At 41.1% G+C, this 15,112-nt stretch overlaps 1 protein-coding gene across 11 annotated transcripts in view; it reads right to left on the minus strand.

The window, feature by feature from the left end:
• ASCC1 (activating signal cointegrator 1 complex subunit 1) overlaps positions 1-15,112 on the minus strand; it is a 126,439-nt gene that overhangs the window by 35,601 nt on the left and 75,726 nt on the right. For all 11 annotated transcript variants that reach the window (XM_022590832.3, XM_030759349.2, XM_089897645.1 and 8 more), the window contains one exon: positions 3,886-4,010. In XM_022590832.3, the coding sequence (XP_022446540.2) occupies positions 3,886-4,010 (125 nt within the window). The remainder of the gene's footprint in view (positions 1-3,885; positions 4,011-15,112) is intronic.

Here is a 15,112-nt window from a genome sequence, read left to right on the forward strand (position 1 = left end):
TGGAAAAGGCACTAAATTTGTACAATAAAAAATTTTGAGAGAGACAGACAGCACTCACATACTTTTAATTACAGTATATCGTTTAATTCTTCTATTTTATTATTAGTTGTTAATCTCTTACTGCACCTAATTTATGAATTAAACTTTATCATAGGTATGTATGCATAGGAAAAATACAGAATGTGGTATGTAGTTTCAGGCATCCACTGGGGATCTTGGAACGTATCTCCCGCGGATAAGGGGGAACTACTGTACTGCTTGTGGGAATGTAAAATGGTGCAGCCACTCTGGAAAACAGTCTGGCAGTTCCTCAAAAAGTTAAACATACTGATATCATGATGCAGCAATTTCACACTTAAGTATATACCTAATAGAAATGAAAACATATGCCCACACAAAAACACATACATAAATGTTCACAGCGGCATTATTCATAATAGCCAAAAAGTGGTAACAACAGAAATGTCCATCAGCTGATGAATGGATAAATAAAATGTGTTATGTCCATACAATGGATTATTGTTTGGTAATAAAAAGGAATGACATTTGATACATGCTATAACATGGATGAACCTTATAAACATTATGCTAAGTGAAAGAAGTCAGTCACAGAAGATCACACATTGCATGATTCTATTTATATGAAATATGCAAAAAAGGCAAATTCATTGGACAAAAATTAGACTGGTGGTGCCTAAGGACTGAAGAGTAAGGGGAAAATGGGGAGTCACTGCCAATAACTATGGAGTTTCTTTTTGGGGTGATGAAAATGTTCTAAAATTTACTGTGGTAATGGTTACATTACTCACTATACTTTAAATAGGTGAATTATATGGTATATGAATTACATCTCACTAAAGCTGTTATATTTAAAATATATGTCAACAGGAAAGGATAACTAGACTGTGAACACAGAACATTTTCTTTCATGAAGCTCTGGTGCCAACTGAATATACATCTGGATCCACACAATTTAAAAGATACAGATTCCTATATAATTCAACTCTTATGTTAAGAGGTTAGTTAATAATGGGGTATGGTATAGTTGTAAGAGTTCTGAACTAAGATTTAAGGACTAGGACAGATGCAGAATGTATTACTGATAGTATCACATGTCTAATAAAATACTGCACTGTCCAAAACAGTAGCCACTAGCCACATGTGATTATTTAAATTTCTTTTTTTTTTGGCCATGCCATGCTGCATACAGTATCTTAGTTCCCTGACCAGGGATCGAACCTGTGCCCCCTGCATTGTGAGCTCGAAGTCTTAACCACTGGACCTCTAGGGAAGTACTTATTTAAATTTAAATTAATTAAAAGTTCACTTTCTCAGTCTCACTAGCCAGCCATCTTCAAGTACTCAATAACCACATGGGGATAGTGGCTACCATATTGAATTTCACAGATATGGAATATTTCTATCATCATAGAATGTCCTATTGGATGGTGCTAGATACAATGTAACTTCTGAACCAATGAATTAGAGCAGCAGTCCCCAACCTCTTTGGCACCAGGGACTGGTTTCATGGAAGACAATTTTTCCACAGACCAGGGTGGAGGGAATGGTTCAGGCAGTAATGAGACCAATGGGGAGCGGCAGATGAAGCTTCCCTTGCTTGCCCGCCACTCACCTCCTGCTTTGCGCCCTGGGGGTTGGGGACTCCTGAATTAGAGTGTACCTTATTTTTAATTAATTAATTAATTAACTTGGCTGTGCCGGGTCTTAGTTGCAGCACACAGGATCTTAGTTGTGGCATACATGAAGGATCTAGTTCCCTGACCAGGGATCGAACCCGGGCCCCCTGCATTGAGAGCACAGAGTCTTAACCGCTGGACCACCAGGGAAGTCCCTAGAGCGTACATTAGAGTTCTGAACCTCTGTCTTTACGTGATGATGTTAAAATGTACACCACCACAGGGGATCTAACAGTGTTTTCCAAGATTAAAACTGACTGTCCGGGGCTCCCCTGGTGGCGCAGTGGTTAAGAATCCACCTGCCAATGCAGGGGACACGGGTTCAAGTTCTGGTCCGGGAAGACCCCACATGCAGTGGAGCAACTAAGCCGGTGTGCCACAACCACTGAGCCCGCGTGCCACAACTACTGAAGCCCGTGTGCCTAGAGCCCGTGCACTGCAACGAAGAGTAGCCCCCGCTCGGCACAACTAGAGAAAGCCTGCGCACAGCAACAAAGACCCAATGCAGCCAAAAATAAATTAATTAAAATAAATAAATTTTAAAAACTGTCCAGAACAAAATAAATACCACAAACTCCTTTAAATGTTCCCATTAGATAACTTACATTATAATTTATATCAAATATTCCATAAAAAATTTTTTTCTGGAATTCCAAATGGTCTTCTGCAATACCACTATCCAAATGAAAGAAATATATTCCATCAGAACAAGAATAAGTAGAGAGCTTCGGATTCTACTAACTACCCAGAGTCCATAGGCTTTGACTGAGTCATTTGAATGTTTTTTGATCTCAGTGCTCTGAAAGGTAAAACACTGATTTATTTAGAAAAGTCTTAAAGAAAATACAATGTAGCATCATAAAACAGTTAACACTAGAACTAAGAATTGGATTAGCTACATATCTCTTAGTCCAACAATGGCTCTAACCAAACCAAACAACTTACAGTTGAGTTCTCTGGTATATATCTGAAGAAATTAAAATATGTACTTTGGTAAAAAGGGACACAAAAACTGTCCTAAACTATAAATCTATAAATAGTTCATGGGTTCTGATGGAGTCCTGATGTAGTCCTCTTCCAACGTAGACTTTCTAAAACCAAGGTCAGGGTCCTAACAAATATAATAAAACCTGAATATGGAGTTTTGGTGCTGGTATATTTTAAACAACAGGGCTTTGAAGAAGAAGCTGCACATAACTTGAATTTGTAGCTCCTGATCAGATAGGTGCTGAATGTGTGCTAGACAGCTTTGACTTGGTGGGTGAGGATGGGAAGAAAAATAATCCTTATTAAAATGTAGATTATTATCTCAAATAAAGGGTTAAAACAGGCATTTTTATATGAAGGTTTAGATTCATGAGGGAAAAAAACATTACTCTAACACAAGGTTTTTCAACCTTGGTGCTACTGACATTTGGGGCTGAATAATTCTTTGTTATGAGGGGTTGTCCTGTGCATTGTAGAGGGTTAAGCAGAACCCCTGACCTCTACCCATTAGATGCCAGTAGCAACTCACTCCCAGCCCCCTAACTGTGACAACCAAAAATGTCTTCAGACAATCCAAATGTCCTCTGGGGGTAAAACTGTCTCTAGTTGAGAATCACTGCTCTAACATTTACCTTTACTAGTTAATTTTCTTTCTTGTTTTATAAAAAAAAGAAAAAGCTGCCATGCATTTCATGGGACATACCTACACTAAAACAATTATTCATTTTCCACCTGAAATTTACTTGGGCATCCTGTATGTTTATTTGCTACATCTGGCAACCCTATGTGTGACAGAAATAAAAGATTTGGAATACTACAGTCCCATGCTAGATATGTCCCTGCCCCCTTCCACTGCGCTCATCAAAACAAGCTAATGGATCTAAAACAGAAGATGTAGCAGAGATTCTTTTTTTTTTCTTTTTTTTTGCGGTACGCGGACCTCTCACTGTTGTGGCCTCTCCCTCTCCCGCAGGCTCAGAGGCCATGGCTCACGGGCCTAGCCGCTACGCGGCATGTGGGATCTTCCCGGACCGGGGCACGAACCCGTGTCCCTTGCATCGGCAGGCGGACTCTCAACCACTGCGCCAGCCACCAGGGAAGCCCAGCAGAGATTCTTTGATAGCCCATTCTCTTCAAACTCCAGGGACATCATTAGGCCTTGTTGATCACAAACTGTGCTGTGGTTCTATGAAGCACTTACCATTGGGGTCTTTCCTGAATAGAGTATTCATGACTGTAGCATGGAGTTTCACACTATTCCACTCTTTCACTATTAGTCCAGATGCCTGAAAATGTTCCAGTACTCGATCAACCAATTCCTGCAGCCTGGAGAAATTAAAGAAAGAAGTACAGAAATCTCAGTAAACTCCTGAACCCTGATTACTAATTCACATTTATGAAGCATCTACTCTGAGACAGTCACCGTACAAGGCCCTCAGAAGAAGAGGAAGTAAATAAGGCTGCAGTCCCCACCATCATGAAGCACACAGCTTTGTGTGAACAAGACACCTGGAAACAACTGCACAACATCATGGTGAGTGTAAGGGAGTGATCAACTATACTTGGAGGGGCCAGGTTTTCACAGGAAGTTTAAGCATGGCTTTGAAGGAAGATGGAAGTTTATGATCTTGGAAATCTTACACAAGAAGCCAGGCTCAGCAGAGAGCTGTCTAAAAGAAAGTGCTTTATTGGTTCATCCAGTCACAGAACCAAAAGCTACTGTGGTTGATGTGTTTCTGCCAGGATCAAATGAGGTCTGGCATGACTCTCAGACATTTGCTCACTGGGAAGGAGCATGCACTGTGAAAATCTCAGCAGCCCTGGCCACTACATCAGTGTTCACTAAGGCAGAAGTGTAGTACCAATGAAGACAACTATAGGAAAATCCACAGGCCACATAACTGATGTCTCCAAATGGACTCCAGCTGGCTCTAAGCACTAACCGTTCTGCAGCGGGTGAATTCTATCTTGATGATGGCTGTTCATTCCAATACCTCCACCAGAAACAATTCTTGCACAGGAAGTTTTCACTCTGTTCAGGTGTTTTGATCAACAGCTTAAAGAACTCTCTTTAACATTTCTTGTAAGGCTGGTCTAGTGGCAATGAACTCCTTCAGTTTTTGTTTGTCTGAAAAACTCTTTATCTCCCCTTCAATTCTGAAGAACTTTGCCAGTTGCGCCACTGAGAGGGGGTCATTATCCCATCGAGGATGTGGTGGAGCAGATCTTGGCCCTAGGCCTCAGAAAGCAGCCATCTTCTGTGACCACTCACTCATCTGATGGTGAAATTCAGCCTGTGGCTTTTACATAGTGTGACCAGATGTCCAGCCTGAGCCTGAAGTTCTCACTGAACGTGGGTGCTGATGTGGAGGTCTGCATCAAATGACAGAGCAGTGCACCTGATGAGCGCAGGGAGCAGCCTGTTCCTTTCAACCTTTCCCTTGGCTTTTTTTGAGATTTGTGCTGCATGCTAATTGACTTCCCCACCTCAAAATCTTTCATTCGTTGCCAGTGTACTAATGAACAATAGAGTTCACATTTTTTAAGATTTTACATTTTAGATGTACATACTAGTAGTACTCTTTGTGCCATATACCATTTCTTTTCCCAGATGCAAGTGGCCCTGAGATATCTGTAGAGTTTGTGAATCTTCCACTGCTTCTTGGGCCATGGCTTGCGGTAAAACACTGTAGCCCAGTGAGCAGCTTCTCCTTGAGCAGCGCTGGACGGGTCTGTTTTATGTGAGATGTGCGCCAAACCCACTTTGCGTGGCCCATTTGTGGGAGTTTTCCTGAGGCCACAGGGCAGTCTCTCTGGTTGCAGCAGCTGAGTTGCTCAATGCCTGTCTCCACACGGATAGAGCAGCCTCTGGTACCCCTACCCCCCAGTTATCTTTCACCCATTTAGACATGGGCAAAACAACCCTTTTCCGCTTGCACTCATACGCTGCAGCAAGAGGGAGTTATCTTCCCCTAGAGATTGAGTGAGAAGCACAAAGGATTCTTTTCCCTTTCATGTTTTTCAGGCTCCAAAGTTCCAAATTAATCTTCTTATAATTCTAACTTCTCTATCTTAATTGTTTTTATTTTGTCTACTAACCAAAGAATATTTAAACATGAGTAAGCTATAACTGTTTTATTTTTTGGCCACATGGCATGTGGGATCTTCATTCCCTGACCAGGGATCGATCCCGTGCCCCCTGTAGTGGAAGCATGGAGTCTTCACCACTGGACCACCAGGGAAGTACCAAGTAAGCTATAATTAATAATAATAAAATAAATACCCATACCCTCACCACTGACCTCCAGAAACAGAACACAGGGCTGGGACTAAAATGATCAGACCATGGGAAGCCACGGAAATCTTTTAAAAGGGAATGATGTGGTCAGCTACCCATTTGTGAAGCTGACTGTGTGGCACAGTGGAAAATGCTTTAGAAGGGGAAAGAGACCAGCGGTACTGAGGTCAGTTATGTGGTACTAATAGTACTAATAGTAGAAATAATAACAAACACGATGTGTCACACACTATTCTAAGCACTTTGTATCTGTTAAATCATTTAATCCTCACGATAAATTATTATCCCTACCTTACCAATGAGGAAACTGAGGCACAGAGAAGTTATAAAACTTGACTAAGGTCACACAACTAATAAGTGATAGATCCAAAATGAGAACCCATGCAGTCTGGCTTCAGAGGACAAATTTTAAGGACCATGCTATAAAGTAGAAAGGGATGAAGATCTAAACTATGACAGGGGCAGTGAGAACCGAGACAAGGGAATGGATTCAAAAGAGCTTGTGAGAGAGAAGTTGGGGCCCTCAGATACGACAGTGTTATAGCAGAGGAAGCAGCTGAGAGCTACTCCCACGAGTTCACCTTAAATGAGCAGATGGGTCACTGACCAAGGTGGGGAGTGGTGGAGAGGGTTAATAGTGTGTATACTTTTTCATGTGTGGCACCAGATTTCAAGTGCGACATGTCCAGGAGACAGATGGAAATAACAAGCCTGAAGCTCAAGAGAAAAATCTGGGCAAAAGACACAGATCTGGGAGTTATCAGTGCAAAAAAAGTAGTTAAAAGCATGGGACAGATGCAGTCACAGGGTGAGGGGAAATCAGAGCAAGCAAGAAGAGAGCTAAGGATGGTGCCTTTATGGGACACTCGTATGTAAGGGGCAGAGAAGGAACCAGTAAGGACAATCGATAAGGATGAGGAACGAGAAAAGGAAAACTTCAGGAAGGCTGAAAAGAGAATTACAAGGGGTGCGAAAAGAGGAATAATCAGTATAGTACAATGCTATAAAAAGTAAAGTACAAAAAGGAGCAAAAAATGCTTACTTATTTCTTACAATCAGAACATTATTAGAGATCTTTGCCAGAGCAGTTTCGCTGGCACACTGGCGAAGGAAGCCTTATTGCAGAGGACAAGGGAGAGGCCAGACAGACGGGAAGGGGATACACGCACATAAACTCAAGGAACTTGCAAGGAAGGGAAGAAACTAATTGCCTCGGTAATTAGATATAGAATTGAAGGCAGGTTGTTTGTGTTTATTTTCAATGAAGAGAAAGAGTTGAAAATGCTTACTGACAACAAGAAACTATCCAGCAGAGAAGGAAGATGAAACCTTAGGAAACAAAGGGGATCAACAGAACAAGATCTCACAGGAGACAGGAAGGGCTGGTGTGGGAATGGAAATCATACAAAAGATGAGCAGCACACGTCCCTGCTCTTGAGCAGCTTACATTCTGGTGGAAGGACACAGATAGCAAACAAATATACATATACGACATCAGGTGGTGCTAAGCACCATGAAGAAAACAAAATGGAAGAGAGGGAGGAGAAAGGGATTGAGGGTAAGTGTACTATTTTAGACATGGTGATCAGGTAAGGCTTCCCTGATAAAGTGACACTTGAGCAGAGACCTAAGGGAACAGCATTCCAGAGAAAGGGAACAGCAAATACAGTCATCTGAGGCAGCCTGCTTGTGGCATGACGGAGGAACAGTAAGAAGCCAGTGTATGGAATGAAACTGTGGGGAGAGTTGATGAGGTGGGAGAGGAGGGAGGACCAGGTCACAGGGGCTTACATAAGGTTCTTAGGCCCCTGTAATAACTTTGTCTTCTACTGAGTGAGGTGGCGAGCTTCTGGAGGGTTTTCAGGAGAAGAATGACACGATCCAACTGACATTTTAAAAGGAAAACTCTGGCTGCCGTGTGGAGGACACACAGTGGTAGAGGCAAGAACGGAAGCAGGAAGGCAGCTGAGAGGCTGTCGCAACACCCCAGCTGGTGGGCATGGCAGCAGTGGAGGTGGTGAGGAGGGCGGTGGCTTTGCTAATATACTGCAGTCAGGAGTTGAAAGTGATTCTAAAAGAATTTTTGTCCTGAACAACTGAAAGAGTGAATATCAAAGAATACACCGCACTCCAGGTTCATGAAAAATTCTGTGGAGAGGGAAGGGCAGCAATGAAGTGGAGGCAGGCTGAAGCCAGATTGTGAAGCCTCCTGTGTGTCAGGCAGGGCTGTAGTCTTATTTGGTAGACCTAGGAAAGCAAGACGGGGTTGTAAGAAGCAAGATATGCAGGGGAAAACTAAAGGCTTGGAAGCCAGTTAAGAGAGATGCTGTGCTTCCTTGCATAGTTATCTTTTTTTCTGATTACAAAAATAATACATGTTTGTTATAGAAAAAATGGAAAATGCAGAAAACGACAAAAAGGAAAACAACCTTACCATCCATAGATAAGCACTTAATTTTGGGTTAAATAATTTTTAAGTCTTTTACTACAGATAGATAAACATCAATTTTAAAAAGACAGAATATTGGGCTTCCCTGGTGGTGCAGTGGTTGAGAGTCCACCTGCCGATGCAGGGGACACGGGTTCATGCCCCGGTCCGAGAAGATCCCATATGCTGCGGAGTGGCTGGGCCCGTGAGCCATGGCCGCTGAGCCTGCGCGTCTGGAGCCTGTGCTCCGCAACGGGAGAGGCCACAACAGTGAGAGGCCCGCGTACCGCAAAAAAAAAAAAAGACAATATTTTTCTATAACCTGCTTATTTCACTTAATATACCCTGAATATTTTCCCATGACATAAAATATTTTTCTCAAGTATTTAAACCAGCAATGAGAAGGGCTAACCAATAAGATATTAGTAAGGATGGAGAAAGAGGACTGATTCAAGAAAACGACTTTGTTCCTACATTCCTAAGGGGAAAATAAAATACATTCACAATGCACGTAACTCTGATTTTGCAGTTTAACTTACTTAATTGTGCATGTGGATCTCCAAGCCAAGACCTACATTATTGCGTCTAAAGTTTCTGATTAACACCATCTCATAAAGTTTAAAATATTTTAAAATATTACAACATAACTTAGGTCTAAACGTAACCAAGCACTGCAAAATGCACCTCAATTTCAAATCACAATAGAATGATGCCTCTCTCCTATTAAAGAAAAAGAAGTGCAGACTTCCCTGGTAGCGCAGTGGTTAAGAATCCGCCTGACAATGCAGGGGACACGGGTTCGATCCCTGGTCCGGGAAGATCCCACATGCTGCAGAGCAACTAAGCCCGTGAGCCACAACTACTGAGCCTGCACTCTAGAGCCCATGAGCCACAACTACTGAAGCCCATGCACCTAGAGCCCATGCTCTGCAACAAGAGAAGCCACGGCAATGAGAAGCCCGCGCACCACAACAAAGAGTGGCCCCTGCTCGCTGCAACTAGAGAAAGCCCGCACACAGCAACAAAGACCCAACACAGCCAAAAATAAATAAATAAATAAAAAATAAAAGTAAGAAAAAGAAGTGGACAGGGAGCTCAGCTGTAGAGAAACAGGGAGCATGTAATACTAGAGGAAGGAAATTAAATTGACTAAACGAAAGAGTCCAGTTTCCAGCTTTGTCTTTCTGGCAAATTAAGATTTCTCCCTCAGAACTCTGAAGAGATTAAAGTCCTTTAAAATGTTCTAGTCTAACCTGCTCACTTTACACAAGAGGAAACGAAGCACAGACAGGCTGAGTTGCTCAGTCAGGGCAGAGGGATGGGAATCTAAGTCTCCTGGCAGCCAGTTCTGCTCTGCTATCAATTTATTGTGCACTTCCACGAAGCCAGCTCTTCATGTTATTCACCACCTTACCCTGGCACCCAAGTTAATACCTAATTGACATATCATCAGTGCTCAATGAATAGCTGTTGCAGGTATGTATGCATGAATTCATAAATGACAAATGTTTGGGGTTCTATTAAGACAACTTAAGGGTGCTTAGAAACAATCACTAAATTTCAGGCTGCTGTCATGGATACTACATTTGACAATATGTCAGTATATTTCTAACATTATAGTCTTTGAATTCTTACTTCACTGATCCTTCCCTGGTTGACTATGAATGAGTCACAAAGCTTCTCTATACCTTTGCATCCTCTTAAGTGAATTAAAAATAATATAGGGTCGCTATGAGAAAAATAATAAATTACTCTTAAGCAGCTTTATCATTTAGATAGTGCTTTGTGTTTGAAAACAGAAGCCAATTATTAATGCCTTGAATCTGAGCTCTTAGTTTAAAGGCCTGTAAGTGCTACAAAGCTCAAGCATTCCAGAGCCATCTTTATGGATGTGGAGTTGTACTGCAGAATGATCACTGACTCCCTAGAAAGTGCAAATTCCAGATTTTTCTTTGTTTTTTTTTTTCCCCAAATTTAATTCAGCTCTATCCAATTAACATTTCTTGAGTTCTTACTGTATACAGGCACCATGCTAGTCACTAAAAGAATTAAAAACTAAGCAAACATAGCTCTTGTTATTAAGGAGCTTACAATCTTTTAAAATAACTATAAAGAGGACTTTGGTAATGACACAAGCAATACAAGGTGCTTTGGTAATTTAAATGTGGAAGACGTTACAGCTGGGTTGAGACCAGAATAGGTTACCAGGAGGATGGGCTTAGGACAGGAAGCTAACTGTACTCAATTCATCTTTGTAAATCAGCTGAAAAAATAAATGACTTAAGTAAACAAACATTCACTGAACATCGACTATGAGTCATGAATTATAAAAGCCACTGGATATACAATGCTGAATAAGACACTCCCTGCCCCCAAGAATCTTAAAGTCTACTTGAGAAAAAAGAAGGAAAGATAGCAAGAAGGAATGACAGCACTTGGACAAAAAGAGATGAGGAGTAACATGAAAGAAATTTTAGTCACAAGAAACAACATTAACAAAGACACAAAGGATCATCAAGCAGTGAAGCGGGCTAGGGCTTGGGGCAAGTCCAAGATAAGTAGAAGATCAAGTTGAAATATTAAGTTGGTTTCATCCTGGAAGATACTGACTGCTGCTAGACTGAGGAATATGAACTAATTCAAAGGATGATGTGAAATGATGGGAGATTTTTAAGCAAGGGGAAGTCCTACTGTATATAAGCTATGGCTTAGAAAGGCTGATGTAGTAGTAGATCATAGGATCTATAGACACTGACATAAAAGTAATGTCTAGGTTATGTTTTATGAAAAGAAGAAACTATAGAACAATATGAATAATGTAATCCAGTTTGTATAAAACAATACGCACGGACAGTGACTCTCAGCAGTATTTGCTCTGCTTACAATCTATTGGGGAGGAACACAGGGAGAGTCAGAGCAGGGGGAAAGGGAGCCATTTAATTTTCACTTTACCCATCTGGAAGGCTTTAATTTTATGAGAGAAAACAATATATAAAGAAGAAGCTCAGCTATGAAAGGAAGATGGCTAACTGGAAGATGGTACAGTGATGCTGAGCTGCACAGTTGTAGACTCTAACTACATCTCTCTCATCTTCCTTTCACCAAACTTCTCAAAAGAGTGGTCCGTCTCCAATTATTCTTAATCTCCTTTTTTTGCCCCACTATGAGCATAAGCTTTACAGTCAAACACAGCTAGGTCAAACCATAATTCTACCACTTACATGTACATACTGATTACTACTGACCTTCATGTGACAAAGTATATCAAGTGTATCTGAACAACTGTAACACATGCCTGCTTTACGAACATTGTTTTTATTTTTAAAAAATCTTACAGATAAGCTAAAAGAAAAAAATTACTTATTATCCCAAAATAACCACTGATAAGATGATTATATATTCAGACTAACTGGTTTGTTTCTCTCTTGCTCTCTCTTCCCACTTTTGAGGGGAAAAAAGTAAATGTATATTTACAAATTGTTCTGTAATCTGTTTTTATCACATAATACTCTATAGTAAATAAGACAAACCCCCTGCCTCCAAGAATCTTAGAGTCTATTTGAGAAAAAGAAGGATAACAAGAAAGAAAGACAGCATTTGGACACAAAAAAGTTATTTCACTTTTGTTCTTTAAAGATTTTTTTTTTTCTGGGTAAACAATTCCAGCTTGACAGTTATTTTCTCTAGAAAACAGTCCGCTGTCTTTTGGCTTCTGTTGTTGATATTGAGAAGTCCACTGTCTGGATAACTGTCAATCCTTTGTAGGTGACTTCTTTTAAATTCTTTATCTTCAGTGTTCTGCACTTCATCCTGATTTATCTTGATACGGATTTCTTTTTATTTATTCTGCTTGTATTTATTCTTTTTTCTCTTATCTTTGCTACTGCCTCAATCCAAGCCCCTCTAATCTCTTCACATGGACATCTCATGTGACCCTACCTCTCCTTCATTATGTCTCATCCATATGTGGAATTTGCTAGGCTTTTTCCTGCCACAGGGCTTTTGCTCTGAATTTTTTTTTGCCTAGAATTTCCCACCACCCCTTTGCCTGAAAAATCCCACTCCTCCAGACCTCAATTCAGTTTCAATTCCTCCAAGAGGCTTTCCTTACTCTGCCCTCCCACAGTCTAAACTGCCATATTTTCTGTCTTCAAAAGAGCACCATTTTCCCCCGCTTCACCTTTATCACACTTTGCAATGATATATTTACGTGTTGTTAACATCTGTTTTCTCCATTAGTCTGTAAATTACATGGGGGCAAAAACTGTGTCTGGCTTTACTGACCATTCTTGCTTTTTTTTCCTTTGGCCCTGCGGAGAGGCATGTGGAATCTTAGTTCCCCAACCAGGGATCGAACCCAAGCCCCCTGCAGTAGAAGCGCAGAGTCTTAACCACTGGACCACCAGGGAAATCCCTTTACTGACCATTCTATATTCACAGCTAGCACAGTGTCTGGCACACAGTGGGCATTTAATAAAGTTTTGTTGAATAAACAAATGACCAATGAAAATCAACATTCCTTTTACATGGCATATAACACTGCCTCTAGATCTATACTTAGTATTTATTCCCTTTTCCTAGCATGCTACTCCCTCAGCCTGCAAACTCCTTATTCAGTAAAGAAACCTGCTTTCTGAAGCCTTCCTTTACAAAATTTGCCCACACATGGGCAGAGTTTTGCTGCTCATTTATGTACCACTAGAATCTCAATCACAGTCCTCAACCTAGTGTATTCTAGTTACCAACATCTGCCTCCTCCATAAGAAAGAAGCCCTAGGGTCTACTGCATCTCACATCCTGGACATTTGAAAAATGCCTGAGGGAAAAGGGGACTGGAAATGCCCTGCAGGGTGGAATAATTGATGGTGTCAGGTCTTTGAGGAGATAAGAAGGAATGGGGTCCCAGAATAAGTAAAGGGATTAGCCTCATCAGAGTTAATGTATGCAATTCTTCAGAAAGAGAGTGAAATTGAGTGGGGTGGGTGTGATGAAAACAGGTAGACTGTGAGGGAAAAAGGAAGGAAGTTGACTTGGCTTCATGTTCTCAGTATAATGTGAGGAAGCTATTCTTCTGAAGTGGCAAGGGTGGAGGCCTGTGACAGTAAGAAACAGAACAGAATAGCCACTGTGTTCAATGCTTAAGTCTTAGCAACAGCTGACTACTAAGTAATTTGAATGCAAATTCCCTACACAGTCAGGTTTTACAAAATCCAAGGATCTATCAATAAGTGTAGCTACACTGTCCCAGCTCTGTTTCCAGAGGAAAAATTTGATCTAAGTGGTTCCATTCTTTTAAAGGTCAGGCACTTCACAGTTAAGCATCTTAAGGGAATCTTTCATCTAAAATATATGAAATCATACAAAGAAAGTTGACTGTGTTTTTGTTATAACATGGCCTCTCCTCCATGCCTCTGCATTGAGCAGTGTCTCTTCACATAAAGAAACACAAATGACTGAATGTGTCTTAAAAATTGGGCCATGTCTTACTCATTTCTGTATCAATTTACATAGTCTTTCAAAATACCTTGCACAAAGGAGGCATTCAAATAGTTTTAATATTGAATTAAACAAGAGGTGTACAAGTCCCTTAGACACTGCGATTTGGGGAGGGGACTTTACAAAACTTGGTTTTTTTTTTGTTTGTTTTTTAGGCTGCACCAAATGGCTTGCAGGATCTTAGTTCCTCGACCAGGGATTGAACCTGGGCCCATGGCAGTGAAAGTGCGGAGTCCTAACCACTGGACCACCAGGGAGTTCCCAGTAATGATATTAAGACACTTTTTTTCTCCAGTTTTATTGAGATATAATTGACATACATCACACACACAAAAACTGATTCTATATCTTTTTTTTTTTTTTTTTTTGTGGTACGCAGGCCTCTCACTGTTGTGGCCTCTCCCGTTGTGGAGCACAGGCTCCGAAAGCGCAGGCTCAGCGGCCATGGCTCACGGGCCCAGCTGCTCTGCGGCATGTGGGATCTTCCCGGACCAGGGCACGAACCCATGTCCCCTGCCTCAGCAGGCGGACTCTCAACCACTGCGCCACCAGGGAAGCCCTGATTCTATATCTTTTTTTTCCTCCCTTACACTCAAAATTCACTTCCATTGGAATTGAGATAGAAGATAACTGAGATCATCAATTCAAATTGAGATAAGAGAAACCTTCCAAGAGATCCTCTAGGAAAGCAAATCAATTTGGGGGACTGCCTAGAGACACAGATTTTCCCTAGAGGGTTTTTTGTTCAGTGTGAGTTCTGTTCTACCCTGCCCTAATGAAAAGACCACACAAAAACAAACTTCCAATTCAAGTTGCGCTCCTCTGCTCACCAAAGGCTTTGCACAGACTAATAAATGGTACTAATATTGCAAAGGGCTCTGGATGCCTAGGCAAGCCTCAAAAATAGCCTGGGTTGCAGACTGAGAATTCCAAGTAGGGATCGAGGTGTGGTAATAACAAAAATTAAAAATAGCAAACATTTTTAATGTATGTTTTGATGATGTCAGTATGTGCCAAGCACTGATCTAAGCATTTTATGTATATTAGTTTAATTCTAATAATCCTATGAAGTTTGTATAGTTATCATCCCTATTTTGCCCTGGTATTCACTAGATCTGCATTATGTCACTTTTGAAACTGCCATCCTAATATGCCATCCTTCCTGCCTCCTATTATCCTGGAAAACATGAAGGAGGCACTGAGTTC

This window comes from Delphinapterus leucas, chromosome 16 (assembly GCF_059928025.1).
Source record: "Delphinapterus leucas isolate spDelLeu-1000000601 "Yukka" chromosome 16, BTC_Dleu_Yukka2, whole genome shotgun sequence".
Classification (NCBI taxonomy): Eukaryota; Metazoa; Chordata; class Mammalia; order Artiodactyla; family Monodontidae; genus Delphinapterus; species Delphinapterus leucas.